At 37.3% G+C, this 18,149-nt stretch overlaps 1 protein-coding gene across 1 annotated transcript in view; it reads right to left on the minus strand.

Annotated features, from left to right (window-relative positions):
* The window catches only part of TIAM2 (TIAM Rac1 associated GEF 2), a 92,124-nt gene that overhangs the window by 18,849 nt on the left and 55,126 nt on the right, over window positions 1–18,149 (minus strand). The window contains exons 15-16 of the mRNA XM_063308270.1: window positions 862–1,035; window positions 122–190 (exon numbers count right to left, since the gene is read on the minus strand). Coding sequence (XP_063164340.1) covers window positions 122–190; window positions 862–1,035 — 243 coding nt within the window. The remainder of the gene's footprint in view (window positions 1–121; window positions 191–861; window positions 1,036–18,149) is intronic.

Genomic DNA, 18,149 nt, shown 5'->3' on the forward strand with positions numbered 1-18,149 from the left:
TATCATCAAGACATAACTAATGCAGCAAACAGAAGGTGCTTTTAAATGTCTGATTTAGTTGAAATGCTCATCACCTGGATAAGATTAGAAAGCAGTTAAAACAACCTTTGCAATCTCTCACCTCATCTTGAGTAAGGAAAGTCTCACTCTGAAGAGGTTCCAAGTATAATTGAAAGAGGCAGCTCAGATCCTAGGAGGACATCAAACATTAGATAGGTTTCTAGCACTACAAGTATGGTTATTTAAAAAAAAAACCCTCTTCTTAACATGCATGTGACAGTACGAGGTAATTGTGATGAGAAAATGCTTTTTATTTACATTTCACTGTAACACTTCTAAAAAACGAACTATTTATTTATTGCTTATTTATTATATGCCGCTCTAATTGTTAAAACAACAAGCATACTATAAAAAAGGCTTACTATAATATATTTAGCCCTCTAAAAGTATGCATTCATCTATATATGTATGTATGTGTGATACTAGACAGCATTCCCAGAGGGGAAATCTCTCAGAAATCATTAACAAAAGGGGCCAAAGCAAGAATATGCTGGACCAGATCTGGTGATTTGTTCTTTATTTTCATTATGCTACACCTTCTCCCCTCAATCCCTCCCCCAAATCTTGTTTGTAGTTTAAGTCAGTCTCCCCCAGTTTGGTGCCTTCCAGATAGGCAGGACTGCAACACCCATCATCCCTAAGCAATAAGATTAAGGAAGGATTGTATAACGTTATGGAAATGCACCTGTGTGACCTAATCTTCTCTCAAAATGCTGGTGATATACAGAAAATGATCACAAAATGATGGAGGAATAATGAGAGAATGATAGGGACAAATGAACGGTAAAGCATGCCTACTACCTTTACATAAGATTTCTCTGTGTCCACAAGTTCTTGGATGACCTTCCGGAGTCTGTCTGCATCTGTAAGTTGTCTGGCCAATGGCTTTAGAGGGGAAATGTCTTTTAATCCTTCCATCCCATTCACCTGAGCTTCATGGAAATGCGGACACAATCCTGCAATCTCCTTAGTGCTCTGCAAGTTGAAAGGACCAGAGACAAAGTTTATTATATTTTTCTTGCAACTACACATTGACTCCTCTATGAGATTCAGTCCTGGACAATACAGTCCAATTGTTTTTTATTTGCAGATAATGGCTAGGACGGCAGCTGAAATCTATAATATCCAGTAGATATATTCTAATTTGTTAAATTCTTTGTTCCAAATAAATAAATGAATATTGCCACTGAAGATGGTAACTTCCTGCTTTGTTTAGTGACTCCATAATTTATTTTAAGAACAATGAAAAGTGATTTCTGAAAAACTGTAGAATTAGGATTCTATCCTCTGTTGGCTCTTGATTTTACTTCTGTGTCATACCTACTTAATATTTCTGTTTATTACAACTTTGTTTATTACAACTCTCAGAACAGCTTACAATAAAAGCTAGAGTATAAAACATAGCAAAATCAGTGGATTTAAAATAACCAAAATTAAAATCGATCCTGAAAATAACAGTCAAAAGCTTAGCAAGGAAATGCGTCAGCATCTTCCTAAACCCTCAAAGGATGGAAGCAAATGAACCTCCCTGGGGTTGCTTTCCATAGTCTGGAGCCACAGGGGAGGGACCCTTTCCCATGTACCTGTGCTGGTAGCTAATGCAGTTCATATGATCCTGGTATGTTGCACTGAACAGTAGCTTTACCACCATATTTTGTGCCAACTGCAACTTCTGGACACTCTTCAAGGATAGCCCACCTAATGTATATTGCAGTAGTCCAAACAGGCTGTGACTAAGGCATGGATGATTCTTGCTAAGTCTCAGGAACGGAAAATGTCCTTGCCACAGTTGCCATCTCCAAATCTAAGGGCAGCTGGGAGTCAAGGACCACTCCCAAATCATGAAGCTGCTCTTTCTGGCAGAGTCAGTCCCATCCAGAACAGACTGAAGAACAAAGTCAACTTTTCTCCTTTGCAACAGCATCCTCACCTTGACTGAATTTATTCAGTTTATCAGAAAATACATAGCACTGTCAGCTCTTAACAGCTGCTCTTAAATGATACCTCTGAACATTACAGCTGTTTGAGTGAACATATTAATGAGCTACTGGGAAAAATGTCAAAACCACAGAGTTAATCTCGATATGAAATAAAGCATTAGTGTTCAGAAGAGTAATAGAAGAAATCACATCTTATGAATGGACTTCACTTTTCCCTTCTTCTCCTGCTTCTTTAGATCTTCCTTAGTCCCTGTTTTTGTACTTATTTTTCCCTTTTAACATTTTTACGTGCAATGCAATGAATAATCCATGCACTAAGGATATTTTAACCAATCCCAGTTTCTGTTGCAGATATCCAGGTACAGGACAAGTAAAATTTAATCCGTAGGATTTGGGGAAAATATTAAATGTGAAATATGGGCATGTGCTTCACTGTAGTCACTGCTCCAGCATTCACAGATTATGGGTCCGCTTCAATGTGCAAAATGGGGGCAGTTGCAGAAAACAAGGAGACAGAAAATCAGTAAGTCTGTCTACAAGAATAGCTTTTATGAGCTCACCGGTTCTCAGCCTAACTCACTTAGCACAGCATAAGCGGTGTGATACAGAGTACTGGATATGCAGAATTTTGCCAAGACAGCAAATTTGATATTAAACTAAAGCCATGATTATTTCACCTAATATACCCAATTTTGTTTTGAAATACCAGCATGGAGAGAGAGAGAAGAAATAATTGGGAACTTGGGCTTGTAGGGGAAATGGGTATACCATGCTTTTCATAAAATCTACCCCTTGGAAAGAACAGCTTCCTTTCCATAACAAGAACAGCATGAATGTTTTTAATTCTGTGCCACAGACCTCGTCTTCATTCCTCCTCAATAATTATGCATGTAATGTAAAATTCAGCTTAGCCCTAAGCTAAGTTTTTACCTAGATGGACAAATGAACTTAGAATCCTTAAAAATTCTATGCAATTATGGATCTTAATTTTGACTTCACTATAAGTAGATACAAATAATAAGCCTATACAAAGGTGGCTTCCGTTCACCACGAAAGTGACGCAATGTGTCTTGTGCCAAAGAAGCAACGTTATTCACCTCATGAGATGTTTCATGTCACTTGGCACAATGATGGTGGCCTCAGAGCAGTACAAAGCAAGGCAAAATGGCTGCTTCATTTCACTTTTAGAAGCAAAGGTGCTGCCTTGTTTCATGCAACAGTTTCCAGGGGGTGCCCTGCATGAGTCTTAATGGAAATAAAGTATCTCCTCAAAAATCCACACAGCTTTAATGATTGGCACTTTTCTTGTTTTGGACCCATTTAATTATCTTGCAATTATTTGGGGATCACTGAACACCCCGTCCCCAACACACACACATCCTCATAACTGATGTTGCCATTTTAATACTTGCATCCCACTCATATCAGCCTCCCACCCTTTACTACGCTATCAGCCTTCTCCCTGTCTGGAGTTGTGCTGGGCTTCAACTTCCAGCCAAGATGGACACACCTAAAACCACCAATGTGGAAAGTTGGCTTTAAGTTTCAACATCCATTTTGTCACATTTTGTTAGTGGGGATGCCTGAAAAAGCAGGGAGCTCAATCCTGGCGGTTCAGATTAAACAGATGTCATGTTGTTTTTTAAGTCCCCGAGTTACATGAGACTACATAAGATGTAATCCCCCAGATAAGGGTCAGCTGAAAAGCGTAAGATTTGGATAGGCTCATTTGAAAGTATGTTCCTATTTAGTAGCCTTTTATTTCGTTAGATTAGTGTCATGAGCACTAACATTTCTGAGAGAAAAATGGCAGAGAGAAATTGTGTGCATGTGTGTGCGTGCACACAAATATGTCAATGCAGCAGAAAGTGGGACGAAGGCTGAAAGAAACTGTTGATAATTTCAGTCACCAGCATTTTGATAATGAGTGACTGCACCTGCAGACAATATCAGCATTAATCCTTAATTTGTTATCTGAAGCTACAGGATGTTAAAACTGTCATAATAAATAGGAAGGAGCTGTTAAATCACGCTCACAAATAAACCCAAACAGCTAGATGTTCATAGGGACAGAGACTCTCTTTTCTGACTTGCTGTTCTATATGCGCTTTCCCACTTAAATATACAATTTTTTATTTATTCATTAATTCACTTTCAGTTGGAAAGGCAACAGGAAAAAAAGGCCAGGAGAAGGCAGTATCTAGCTCAGTGTTTCTCAACCTTGGCAGCTTGAAGATGTGTAGACTTCAACTCCCAGAATTCCCCAGCCAGCATGAGAAACACTGAACTAGATACTATCACTGGTGACACCAGCAAGAGCAACCTGCAAGTACTCAAGAGAATGAATTGGATACTGCTGCAGTGATCACTTATGGACTCACAGCCTCAGTTTACAACTATTCATACATGTAAGGAAAACATCCTTAAATTCCCCTCTCTCCCCTCTCTCTCTATATTCCTCACACCTCTTCTTAGTTTGACTTCACATTTTAAATTCGCTACACCATCCTTGAAATTTCTTCAGAAGACAGAGGTTTCTTGCTTTGCTCTTCTTCCCAAAGCTGAATTTTCAACTCTGCTTTTGCTTTCTTTGAGGCAGACACGGTAGCTTGACTCCAAAGTCTTCTTCCAATTAAATGAAAATTATCCAGAAGAAACAAGGAGTCTAAGCCCTCATGGCAGAATGTCAGTTTAAGCCAGTAAAAGATTTTGCTTATTCCCTTATGTGCTGCTACTGAAATAGATCTTGCTGCCTCCAAACACAGGACAGCACTGGGAACACAATGACAGATCCTAAAGATAGCAGGCTGAATTGTCTCCAGGATGGAGAAGTTCTTGGAAATAGCTTGGTAATAGCTTGGTAATTGCCTTGCTTTGGAAGGCCTTAATCACAGAGGGAATATACAAACTTCCATTTGAGAAGGTTGGGAACTGCAGCTCTACATCTCTAAACAGATTTTGTAATAGGCACAATCTGAGCCTTCCAGGAGCCTGGAGACTGGAAAACAACCTCCAGATATCTATACATCTTAACCTACTTTATTTTATGTTCATCAATCCGCAACTATGTTTTGTTAAACATTTATAGAAAACCATGACTTTTGTCTTACAATGACTGAAGCTAAGCTTTGCTTCAGAGCAGCAAGAGACAAAGGGCTCATCTCAGATCTACAGTTGTAAATGAAAGAGCTGCATCATCAGAGCATAACGAAGTGGGAAGCTACCTGTTGACCACAGTTGGAGGATGAAGCTGGGGTCAAAGACCACTTGGACCAACAAATTAATACATAATTTAAACAGGAGGGGAGCTAATATGCGGCCCTGCTTCACCCCTTGGTGTAAAGAAACTGTGCATTGTACAGTGAATCCTCAGATAAGTATTTTCATATAGACCCTGAGTTTTATTCTCTGAATAAGGAATTTTCTACTTTCTCCATAAGCTATCCCTTGGAATTGAGAAAGGCTGTTTGAAATCAATGAAAGCAACATAAAGGGTTCTTCAAGGTATATTTCTCAGCTAGATGTTCTAAAATTAGGCACTAGTCAACTGTAAAACAACCAGTCCTAAACCTAGCCCACTCTTCCATGTCTTCCAACAGAGATGCCTTGTATAAAGTTTACTGGTTATACTAAGCAGGCTGATAGGTCAATAGCTTGACAGATACGCCTTAACTCTTTTTATATATATAGAAGCTATAGTTGCCTGAATCATTAGGAGTCTTTAGAAATTAATCAGTGCAAGTAAAAAGCACTGCTCAAACCAAGCCCCACCATTCAATGTTATTTTTGATCAACTCTGGGAGAATCTACCACACTGAAATAGAAATATTGCAACACAGCAATTAGTTTTGTATATCCAATCCCTCAGCAAGGCTTCCGACTAAGAAACCTTGTTCAAATTATAGCGGAAACAAAGCCATCACATCAGGTATTGTTAGATAAGGTCCTTGATGCCCTGAAGACCCAAAGCAATTTTCAGTGAGACCGATGCTCTGTTAAGTGATTTGGATGCTAAAGTGTATTGTATTTTTTTTAAAAAACTGACACCACTCCAGAAAGGCAGAATGCCAGAAGTATTACATATTTCAATACCCTATTTATAAAACTGTTCATGTCCTTTATTTGAATGTCCTAGTTGTAATTGCTTCAGTAGAAAATTGTATCTGTACTGATAATAAGTTCATGCTGGAAAGGGCATTCCCTTATATTTTGCTGTATTTTGTGCAAAGGTCTCTGTACAAAATGTATTGTTCAAACAGTGAGATAAAAAAGGAATATATTGGGATATTTTTAGAGAAGTCTTTCTGAACCTCATGCCCTCCACATGTAACTAGACTTTCCAGCAAGGGAATTAAGGGAGTAGATCCAACACATCTGTTGAAAATCAATTTGAGGAAATAACTCCTCATTTCGAAATGTGTCTCTGAGCACTATATTAAGTGATGAAGGAACAAAAGCATGGCATTATTTATTTAAAATATATAACTCTAATCTTCTGCTAGGTCCTGTAAAAAGTCCTTCCAGTCCAGATGGTCCATATTTTCCAAGCAGTTGACAGTTCAGGCAGCATAAATAGGTCAGAAACACGATTGTGTTTTAATCACTGAAGCTTTTCTGTGTAGGGTAATTTAACCTTTCAACTCAACAAAAGACAACCTTCAAGAGCAGAGTAAGCAGTAACAAGAAAACAAAAAGCCTGCTTTTTTTGCTGTAAGTTATGGGCTGATCTACAGTAATAATATATTATGACTTCAAAATCAGAGCTTTTCATGCCAGCTGAAGCATGGTGCTTTTCAAGGAAGTCAGTTCACAGATTCTGCTATAAATCACCAAATGCGTAGTAACAAAAAGTACATGCATGTGAAAATCAGTCCAAAGACATCTCCAAATACAAAAAAAAAGCTATTTATTAATTAGTTGGTATTCATATGCAACATGTGTATGAAATTCTTCAGCAATCCTTAATTAAACCAATCCTCCTCCTTATTTCCGTTTGCTACAATAAAAAAGAAAAAGGAATGCAGGATATCTAGCTCTCTCAGGAGATCTTAAAAAACACTCCCACACTATTAAATCATGACTGGAAAAGGCTGCTTAGCTTTCAAGTCAACAATACTTTCATCCTTACTTTTGGTTCCACATTGGAGGAAAAAAGGAATTTAACAGATTTAACAACTTAATGAATTGCAAGATGGCCATATGGCAGCTGGCACAAACTCTCAATTAGCAAAAGCAAAGCATGGTTAAAAATTTGTTTTAAATCTTTCAATGATCATATCTGCTCCTGTAACTTCCTGAGTTTGTAAAATTAAAGAAAAAGTACTAATTGTGTTATTCAAGAGGATTTATGATGAATTAGACTAAAAGTTAAATAGCTTAAAGTGTGCTATGTCAATAAAGTGTGTAATAATAACTCTGATGGGCTAGGCCTGCAAAACATACTAATCCATCAACTATGATTAACAAACCACAACAGTTATATTTAAGGAATATGCTAAGCCAAACTAAAGAAACCACATTATGGCTTAATGTGATGGCCTAGTTCACATCACATAGCACACTAACACATTTGGTTTTGGTTTAACTTGCTGTGGTTCATAAACATGATTTATATTTTAACTTCTTGTGTGAATCCAAACATAATCCACCTAGGCATCTGCAGGGGGAACAAGGAGGCAAAGCCTATGACTTATGCACTTGTATCTGACATCGAGGTACAAGTATAAAGTGCCAAGATAAGTCTTGTGATATCCTAGCACATATTTTATCATTTCTTCATCACATCGTTAGTACTGAATACTATGATAAACCAACATCATGTTTCCCACTGTGGTCAACAAACATTTCTAAGGAGACTACAGCCATAGCATGGAGATTTATTACTTCTGATTCCAGTAGATACAATATCCTAACTTAAACACAGTGCCAAGCCATAGTTTGTGGAATCATGGCTATGAATAAATTGACTGGGGTCATAAATAGTCACAAACCACTATTTACATACCACAATGGCAAGGTCAACATCAAAATCAAATAATTCACATTGTGATATTCCATTATGAGAACTTGCAAAAGCTTACAGAGTCTGGCTTGAATATTCCTATCGAATGGTTACGTATCCAAATATTCTCATCAAAGAGGGAAATAAGATGTGATATTTCTCACCATGTCCCTCCAGAATATGGTCTGCAACTTCTAGAATTTGCCAAAAGTCATGCTGCCTGAAAATTATAGAAGTTGTAGTCCCAGCCTATATGGAGGCACTGGGTTGGGAAAGGTGCCCTAAAAGGCCTGTAAATGATTGGGCTGAACAATGAAGTGGTTCATTTGGTGGACACCAAAATGTTCAGGGACATGAATTCCAAGGCAGACTGTGAAGAGCTTCAGAAAGTCTAAGCTGTCTGTGTTGAAGAGAAAATACATGTGAGGTTCATTATGAGTGTAGCACACTGAAGATTGGAGAAACAAACATCCTAAAACATATACTTAATATCTGAACTAGCAGTGATTAACCAAAAAAAGAGATATTTTGGGCTAAGATAGATAATATTTAAACGTGTGAAATCTGCATATTGTCTCTGGAAAAAAAAACCTTTTTCATTATTATCTAATAATCCAACTCTATGTGTGTAAAATGTGGCATCATGGGTTAATTAGAAGTAAAAATATAAGCTTATGTAACACAGCAATAAACACTAACGTTTCTAAAAGCCAGCACTATTTGTTCTCGCTTTAATTTAAAAAAATGAAATGCTATCAGGCAGAACAGTGGGGTTGACTACCTTTAATGCTTATATGCATTTAAAGGCTGGGTAAAGATTCTGCTGACGGTGCAAACTATCACCCAATCTCTTGGGTAAAGGCTGATGCTAAAATTTTGACAGCAACTCCACAACATAGACTGCAGATGATATTTCTTCCAATTACCAACCCTGTACAATCTGGTTTTATAAAAGGGAGATAAGTCTCGGATAACATTACTAACAGATATTTTAGTTACACATTCAGAAAATCTAGAATCTGAGTGGTGGGTTGTTGGAAAAGACCTTCAGTATGATGCAGAGTAAATTGTGGTCAAATAGGGGTTTTTAAAAATGTGATATTCAAACCCCCCAACCAGGGATATTACAAATGGAATAATTTCTTCATTCATGAAGATGTCTTCTGTAACTCATCAAGGGTGCCCTTTAATTCCTCCTACAGTTCATTTGTTATTGGAAGCATTGCCTGTCTTATCAGGGAATCAAAGGATATTATGGGTATAAAAGCAGCTGAAGCTGAACACATTTCATAAGAAAGATGTACTCTGTTTTTTTGATAATTGCATTGGGACTTGCAAACACAGAATGTGATGGATTTGAAGCCACAGGTTGTTAAACCTTCTACCCACAACCCTACTGCACCATCCCCACAATTCTCAAGAAGAATCATCTTGGTCATGCTTCCATCAGCCATTTTTCCCCTCTCTGCTCTGGTTTACTTGGGAAGAGGAAAGTAGCAATCCTTCCATTGGTAATTTGACTGGAGACAAAAAATATTTTATTTGTAGATACGAATATTCCAAATTGTTGGTCTCAGATTAATAATGATATAAACACAGGGTTAAACATCCAAGTGAGTTTATCAGCAGGACAAAGTCAAAATGCATATTACTTCAAAACTGAGATATCTATACATCTATATCTACATCTATATATCATCTCATTTCCATATCTTCAGAGATTCCCATTACGATATTGGTCCAGACAGTTCCCATGTATTAAGAAATTGGTCCAGACAGTTTTATGGGAAGGACTAAACCCTAGATTTTCTTCATCACAATTATGTCTATCATAAAATTGGGGGGGGAGGGTATAACTTTCCTGACTTTCAGCTTTATAACCAGGCAAATATTTTGGCTTCACTTCTCTATGGAATTCAGGTGACCATCCAAAAACCATGAGTTAGAAAACGATGATGTACAGTAACTCTTTGATATCATGGCAGGGGCTGGGATCCACTTTTAGTTATAATTCTGCAATATTCTCAGAGTAATGTTGCAAGGCATATTTGGAAGATATTGGGACAGAAAATAATATTTTGATCCTTATTTGCATAATAAACTTACAATCTGTGTTAATTCCAGTTTGAATACACTGGATATTTAAAAAAACATCTTCGTGAACTAATGTACTAACATGTACTAATAGTTTAAATCAATTTTTTAAAACTACTATGGATGGAGATTAATCCAAATCTAGGGTGGTACTGTTTATCCATTATAGAAGAATAAGGAATGTTACTATTCTATAATGGATAAACAATACCACCCTAGATTTGGATTGATGATGCGTTTGTTCTCTGGTCCTTCATCAACATAATGGAAAGACCGAACAGTATTTTTCTGTGTGATTAAATTTTGAGGCTTTCTTTGAAGTCTGAGGTTTTCTTAATATATTGCTGGTTTTCATTTTTTTCTTTTCTTTTCCTTTTTCATCTTTTTTTTCCTTATCTTGTTTTTAAGAAATTAAAAAAGGCAGAATGGTGGGACAGCTGAAACAAACAAATATCCTAAGGAGATGTTTATAATGGAAGGTCTATTTATATCCAAATAACTGCTCCCATATTATATTGGCTGCGTAACTATATACAGTATATATAACATAGCTTAATTCATCTCATCTCGCCAGGAACTGAGTTCAGCCAAGGGCATGTATCTCTCTAACAGTTTTGATAAAAACAACAGAAAATACATATAGCCCCTAAAAATACAGATTACAATTCAATGATAAGAATAGAAGTCTTGTAATCAAGGGGTGGTTACGAAGAACAAGATGCTGGACTATGAGATAATGCTGGTGGTAGAAAGACCAAAAATGTAAAACATAGATGGACAAGCGGGACTTTTTTTTTGGGGGGGGGAGTTTTCATATATTCCTTGCCTCAAAATAATAAAACAAAACTCTGGTTGATTTTCAGCAAGTGGGTTAGTTAATTTCAATGGTATGGTCACAAAAGGATCCAGAGCACCATAGCTTGTTCATGAAGGATTAATGGGGCACAAGAATGAACTACAATAGGCTTTAGCTTGTATTCTACTTCTCTCCTCTTTGAGCAAAGTTGAGATGAGCCATCTAAGATGTTAATACTCTGTAATACATTTTTCCCCTGAAATATTTGAATTTTGAAGGGTAGTAACTTGATATGAAAAAAAAACTTAAACCCAGATTTGATTTTTTTAAAAACCTACTACAATACTGTGTTTACCTGAAGGCCACATTTTTCCTTCTGAAATAATTTATCTTTAAAATGGAAGGATTCCTTCAGATTTATTGAGAATGTAGTAATTGACAAACTTTTTCTATCTAGCCTTCCTTTTTATATGTACATGAGGAATCTTAATGCTCAGAGTTGTCCTTTCATTAAAGAAGGTATCATTCCACTCCAATCTACACAATTATACACAGTGAAAGCGCTTTCTCTTTCCAAGAATATTTCCTAAAAAGCAGACCCTGAAACTACAGTAAGAATTGAAATTTTATTTTCACTATAATTCACCTCTAGAAGACCTCGATTCTACCATTCATGAACCATTTAACATCACCACTAAACTCTAGCATTCTACTGTTAAGTTTTTTCATCTTTACCACATGAACTAAGTATAAGGACAACACTCTCCACCAAACAAAGAATTTGGCTAATGAACTGCTTTACACCAGTGGGGTTCTAGAAATAATGTTTTTCAGGAACACCACATATTGTTCAAACTTTTATTAATATGGAGCACAGAAATCACTGGCATCTGTCTTTTACCTTAAAGGACACATTTTTTTCATGTGAACCTAACTCACTTATTTCAGCAATCAGCCCCTACTCCATGTACTGCCCTTAATAGAAATGTACTGAGTGGGGAAATGAGACAGGGTCTACCTACATCTCCATGTTTGGGACAACTCAGTCCAGGAAACATGATTGATTCCATCTCTCTCTACCTTGCAATAATAGTAACCATATTACTTCAACAGCTCCTTGTTTGATACAGTTTTGGGGGTAACATTTGTATTGATTGCCTTTTGCCTAAATGCTTAAAACTCCTGAATATGTAAGAAAAACTCTGTAGGTGGGTCTTGCCCTGTCAGTTCAAGCATTTAAATGGAGGCCGATCCAAAGCAGAGGCTCCTATTAGAACAAGGTGGGGTTAACAGATAGGATTGCTGATAATAAGGAGTGCGCAATAAGGCTGTCAGGACCATGGGCAGCTCATTGTGGTAGGCGCTGGCTGCAATTCTCTCTGGAAAAGCAGCCAGATGGTGATCTCTTAAGGCTGGTTGTCTTGGACCTGCTGTTAACCCTTTCCCTGCTGAGTTTCTAAAACGCATGGTTCTTAACTTGTGGAGGAGATAAGGCTACCTCAGGTAAATGACCCAAACTCCATTTTAGCACTTCTCCCTGTGGTGGCAAATAAGTGAAACGTGAGTTGAAGGCAGGATGTGTCAAACTCCAATGGAAAATATATGCATAACCACAGCAGAAACACATTAGAAAATGGATGTCAACTGTTCCTAAGTAAGAGGAGAAAAGATGAAAAGCTAGATACTGTAATTAGGAAGATGAGAGGGTATGTAGTAGGGCTTTTAGAGCATGAAATGCCAACTATTGATACCTACAGTATAATTTATTTTTGTTTCAGACAGAGTTGCTGAAAAGACACTAATGTTGGGTATAAAGTATAGTATAACTATTTCTTAACCACATTCCTATCAGTCCAATGAAATGCCTAAGCATTTTGTACAGTGGGGTTTTGAAGTTGCAGGTATGCTGTTTGTTTGTGGTCTGTTGGGCTGAGAAAACATTATGCTAATTTTGTTTGTATCTACTGCCTGAGATAGCCTTATCTCCTCCACAAGTTCTAGAACATTTCATGCTCTAACAGCCTACTACATACCCTCTCATCTTCCTAATTACAGTATCTAGCTTTTCATCTTTTCTCCTTACTTAGGAACAGATGACATCCATTTTCTAATGTGTTTCTGCTGTGGTTATGCATATATTTTCCATTGGAGTTTGACACATCCTGCCTTCAACTCACGTTTCACTTATTTGCCACCACAGGGAGAAGTGCTAAAATGGAGTTTGGGTCATTTACCTGAGGTAGCCTTATCTCCTCCACAAGTTAAGAACCATGCGTTTTAGAAACTCAGCAGGGAAAGGGTTAACAGCAGGTCCAAGACAACCAGCCTTAAGAGATCACCATCTGGCTGCTTTTCCAGAGAGAATTGCAGCCAGCGCCTACCACAATGAGCTGCCCATGGTCCTGACAGCCTTATTGCGCACTCCTTATTATCAGCAATCCTATCTGTTAACCCCACCTTGTTCTAATAGGAGCCTCTGCTTTGGATCGGCCTCCATTTAAATGCTTGAACTGACAGGGCAAGACCCACCTACAGAGTTTTTCTTACATATTCAGGAGTTTTAAGCATTTAGGCAAAAGGCAATCAATACAAATGTTAACACCCAAAACTGTATCAAACAAGGAGCTGTTGAAATAATATAGTTACTATTATTGCAAGGTAGAGAGAGATGGAATCAATCATGTTTCCTGGACTGAGTTGTCCCAAACATGGAGATGTAGGCTGCCATAACTCAGGAATTGTGTCACCACTCTATAGAGTTTGCTGATCTGTGCCATGGTGAAAGAAATGGTTTGGAACCTCTTCTGTATTTGGTAAGAATTTTACAATGCAACCTGTCACACAGCAGCCTCTCAGAAGGAATGCTTTTCCAAATTACCAAATGCATACAAACACATGTGCATAGACAACTGGAGTGTATGTGTATGCATGAGTATGTGGGTGATTGGGATTCCAGAAACATTTTGCTTCTCTTTTTATGAATAGAAAGGGCTGCTTATTATTTTACAGATCACTGGAAGTTTGGGGGAGCAGTGAACTCAAAAATTGACAAGACTGAAGTGGAGAAATTGAACGTTGATTCATTGCATTTTCTGTGCCCAGCTACTGACCAGCTAGGCTGAGCAACAGGTGTCTGAAATTATCTGCAGAGCCCAGATTCTCCAGGATATAGACAACACCATCCATGCTGAAGGTGTATTTGATTTGATTTGTGGATGGTGCGGACAAAGTAAACATGGATTAGATTTCAAGTACATAGGAGTGATTCAGATGGAATGAATGGCAGTTACAATGGAACTCACTCTAAGAAGAATACAGTACTACTGGATCATGCTAGTAGACCAGCCATCCAACATTCTGTTTCCAGCAATGGTCAGCATAATGATTATAAGAAGTTCATATGAAGGCAACTGTACCCTCCTATTGATCATGCACTGGTGAAAATATTAAATATAGGGCTTCTGAACTTGCCATCTGTCATGCCCAAAAAACACTTACAGACATATGATTTATAATTCCCATAATATCTGCCCAGCTGGTTCAGTCTGGCAGGGTTAGTACACTCTGGGTTCCATCAATTTAATAATGCCACCTGTTGGGATCCCAGAAGTACACCTTCTTTGTAGCAGCACCTGCCCTCTGGAATGAGGTTCTCGCTAAAATTCAAATGGCTCCCGCCCTACTGGTATTTCGAAGGGTCTTAAAGACCTGGCTCTTTGCCCAGGCCTTTGACAAGGACAACTGACGCTCCTTTCTTTCTTTTTGTTCCCCTCTGGGTTTCTTTGCCATTGTTGTTCTTTTGTCTTGTGCTGTTTTTTCTGTTTTTGTATTGTTCTTTGTTTTTAAATGTTTTTAGCAACTGTAAACTGCCCAGAGTTGCTGGGTGGCATATAAATTTAATAAATTATTAATTATTGTTATTTATGAATTCATCTCACCATTCATAAAGACATCTAATGTAGTGGTAATTACTTTGTTTTTTATCTAAGAAATCCATACATGAACTAGGAGTTATATGAAGTACTTTATTTTGCCTCGTCATTCTTTATGAGAAGGTGGATTTTTATTTTACCTCAGTAGAAAACACTTTCCACTTACGCTGAATCCAAGTGCTGTTTGTCTCACTCTGGTTTCTGGGGTTATTCATAATATGCTTTATATTTAACTATCCTGCATAATTTAATGTAATGTGGTAGCATTATGGCTAACTTGTTTCTCAATTTCACTCCAGGATCTTTTCTGAGTATTAAAATAGCAGCAGTTCTAGTTCAGATCCTTGGAGAACTACACAATTAATTTACTTCCATTGTAAAAAACTTTTAATTTATTCCTACTGTCTGCTTCCTGCTTTATAATAGTAAAACCTAAGTTTATTCAAGAGCTTTAGGCAAAGAGCCTTTGTTAAAATATTTTTGGAAGTTCAAGAATGTAACGCCTTAGAGATCACACATCTAGATTTCACATGAAGCTGCTCACACAGTAATAACACACAAGAGCTTGTGGGGTCATGCTGCTTCCTTCTGTTCCGACTGCTACAGCGCACACTGGCCACACATTTCCAGATTCACATTCAAAACCCACCTAAACCAACGCTAAGTGTATATCAATTTAACACATACAGGAGCTGGACATGGATGTTCATTCACATAGACAAGTTCATAAGCCATGTCATAATGTTTCTCACCCCATATCCCAAGTAGCAAAAAATGCTATAAATACGAGAAAGAAAAAGAAAAATCTCCCCTTGTCTTCCTCCAGCACAATTTTCACATCTCTGTTGTCTAAATGTCTGTCTACCTCCTTGACTGAATACTTGGGTTTCAGTATTGAATAGCCTAAAAGTATAAAATAAGACTTCTCTCATCTTCCACAGCACATTGTTGATTAAAACATTTAATATGCCCTCTTTTTGGGCTCCAAAACTATAGCTGCTCATTATGTATTATACCAGGGGTTGGCTATGCCAATGTAACTTGTTCCATTTTCTTTGGAAATATAGTTGTATCTCAATCTGGTTTTTAAATATGGAAATTTAAAAATCAGTTTGTCAAGCCGACATCTCACTCTCAAACATAGATGTGCACTATTTGGTACATAGTCAAGTGGCAAACTGTTAAGTTCATACCATCTGGCATAGTCACTCTGTGAGCTTTATAAACATTTAAAAATATTCCTATAGCAATGAATAGAATAGTGAAAAATAGCAATATAAGCTTTTAAAGAATTTATACATTTCAATATAATATAAATATTCTACTAATAATAATATAGGATGCATCGTCATTTTTGAATTTCTAATTCACAGAAATAGTACCTTTTAAGGAACTTTGTGAATGTGTGATTCTCAGAATACTTATTTGGAAGTAAATTCCCCTGAACTTATTGAGACATTTATAAGAAAGAATTTAACTTCCAACCAGCAACATGCATAAAGCCAGAAGCATCTATTCAACTATGCTATTACATGACATGGAGAACCCAGCATTGTAGTGTATAGATAAGGTGTAGATCTTCCTTGCAAAAGGAATGAGAGCCTGCAGGTCCTCAGATGATTCAACTCAGCACACACAATTCAACTGGCAACTATGCTGCATCATCAGGCATTTCAAGGTCTTATATTCTTTTAACAATACTCCCACAAGTTTTCAAGGCAACTGCTGAGAGGATGCACCATTCTCATTAAACCAGTATTTTAATCCAGCTGAGTCTTACTGACTGCCTATATTTGTTTCTGTCCATAATCCTGTAGCATACTTCTCTGCCATTCTAAAAGAAAACTATCTTCACCATATTTTTTTTTACAAAGGCAAAGAGTGAACACTCACTAAAAGAGAAAGTAATTGAGAAAAATCTAAAATTAAAGGAGTCAGCCCTTAACAGAGAAAATAATTTTATTTTCAGCAAATTAATCACCATCCAGGTTCATTTTCTTTTAGCTCAGTTTTACATCCACTGGCAGAGGTCATTTCTGTTCATTCACTCAGCTACCCACCTTGTTAATTTACTAAATAGAGGGAAGAGCAGAGTTCCTCCCTCCACCACCCCACAGACAATGAATCTATGCTTTGTGAAAACCATCTACTACTAAAGCAGCTTTACTTTTAAAGAAAGGCACTACGTTGCTGAAGTTTTAAAATACAGTACATGATACAGCTTCCAAGAAAGCAAATAACATCAAACATAAGTGTGCATTATGTACACAGAGACAAACAGACACACTTGTGGAGTTTAGATGAAAGAGAATGTCCATTCTTCACTTACATATATAATGGAAAAAGAATCTGCTCCCTCCAAGTCTAGTATCTCAAGCTGTTGTCTGCTAAATGCTGAGTATCGCTTGCAATCTGTTTCATGAAATACTCCCCAAACTGACTGCTCTTCCAATCTGCACCGAAAACCTCTAGCGTCACCACCCTCTTCTCCACATTGTGCTTCCACATAGCCCCACACTTTACAATATTACATAATGACAAGATTCCTCTGCCACTATATTTTGAGAAAAAAATGTATTCAGGGAAATCAGGCACCAATATGAAGTGGCAGAAATCAAGCATTTTCCAAGAGCATTTTGCTGTAAAAGTCCTATGGCTATTTATAAGAAAGAGGGTTTTTTTTAATGGAAAAATATGCATTTTTTCCCTGTCATTCACATGATCTTTACAGCAATCATTTTCTAATTCCCCACCCACCATACACACACACACCTCCCTGCTGAAGATGGGTCATACGAAATTGCTCTAATAGGCACCTTCCAGTCAAGAAAAGGGCAATCATTAGTAGAAATCGTAGGCTATGAAACACGCTGCTATAGTTGGAGGTTCAGCCAAGTCTGGTAGTGATTTGATTGGAAAGCACTTTTCCATTCCTAGAACACTCTAGGTGACCTACTGAAAATATTTGTAACATTATCCAAGAAAAGGATTCTAACACCATAACACTTTGTGACCAATACTACCAAGCTTCCATGTGCACCCGTGCACCCATGCACACACACACACAATCACATCTCTTCAGAAGGAGAGGATACAGTTACAGGTACAGTTCTTGTCTATCTTTTTCCTTACAATTTCTTACAATGACCCTGGCTAATAAATGTAAAGGAAAAATGTTTTAAGCTAACTTTCTGTTTGTATTTACTTAATCATTACCATTTTGTTTTAAGATATAGCTGTTCGTCTGAACTTGCTGTTATTTCTAAGCTTATAGAACAGAGCACAAAGAGACTTGAAATTCATGAGATAAAAAGTCTGTTTCCTTC

This window comes from Candoia aspera, chromosome 1 (assembly GCF_035149785.1).
Source record: "Candoia aspera isolate rCanAsp1 chromosome 1, rCanAsp1.hap2, whole genome shotgun sequence".
Lineage (NCBI taxonomy): Eukaryota > Metazoa > Chordata > Lepidosauria > Squamata > Boidae > Candoia > Candoia aspera.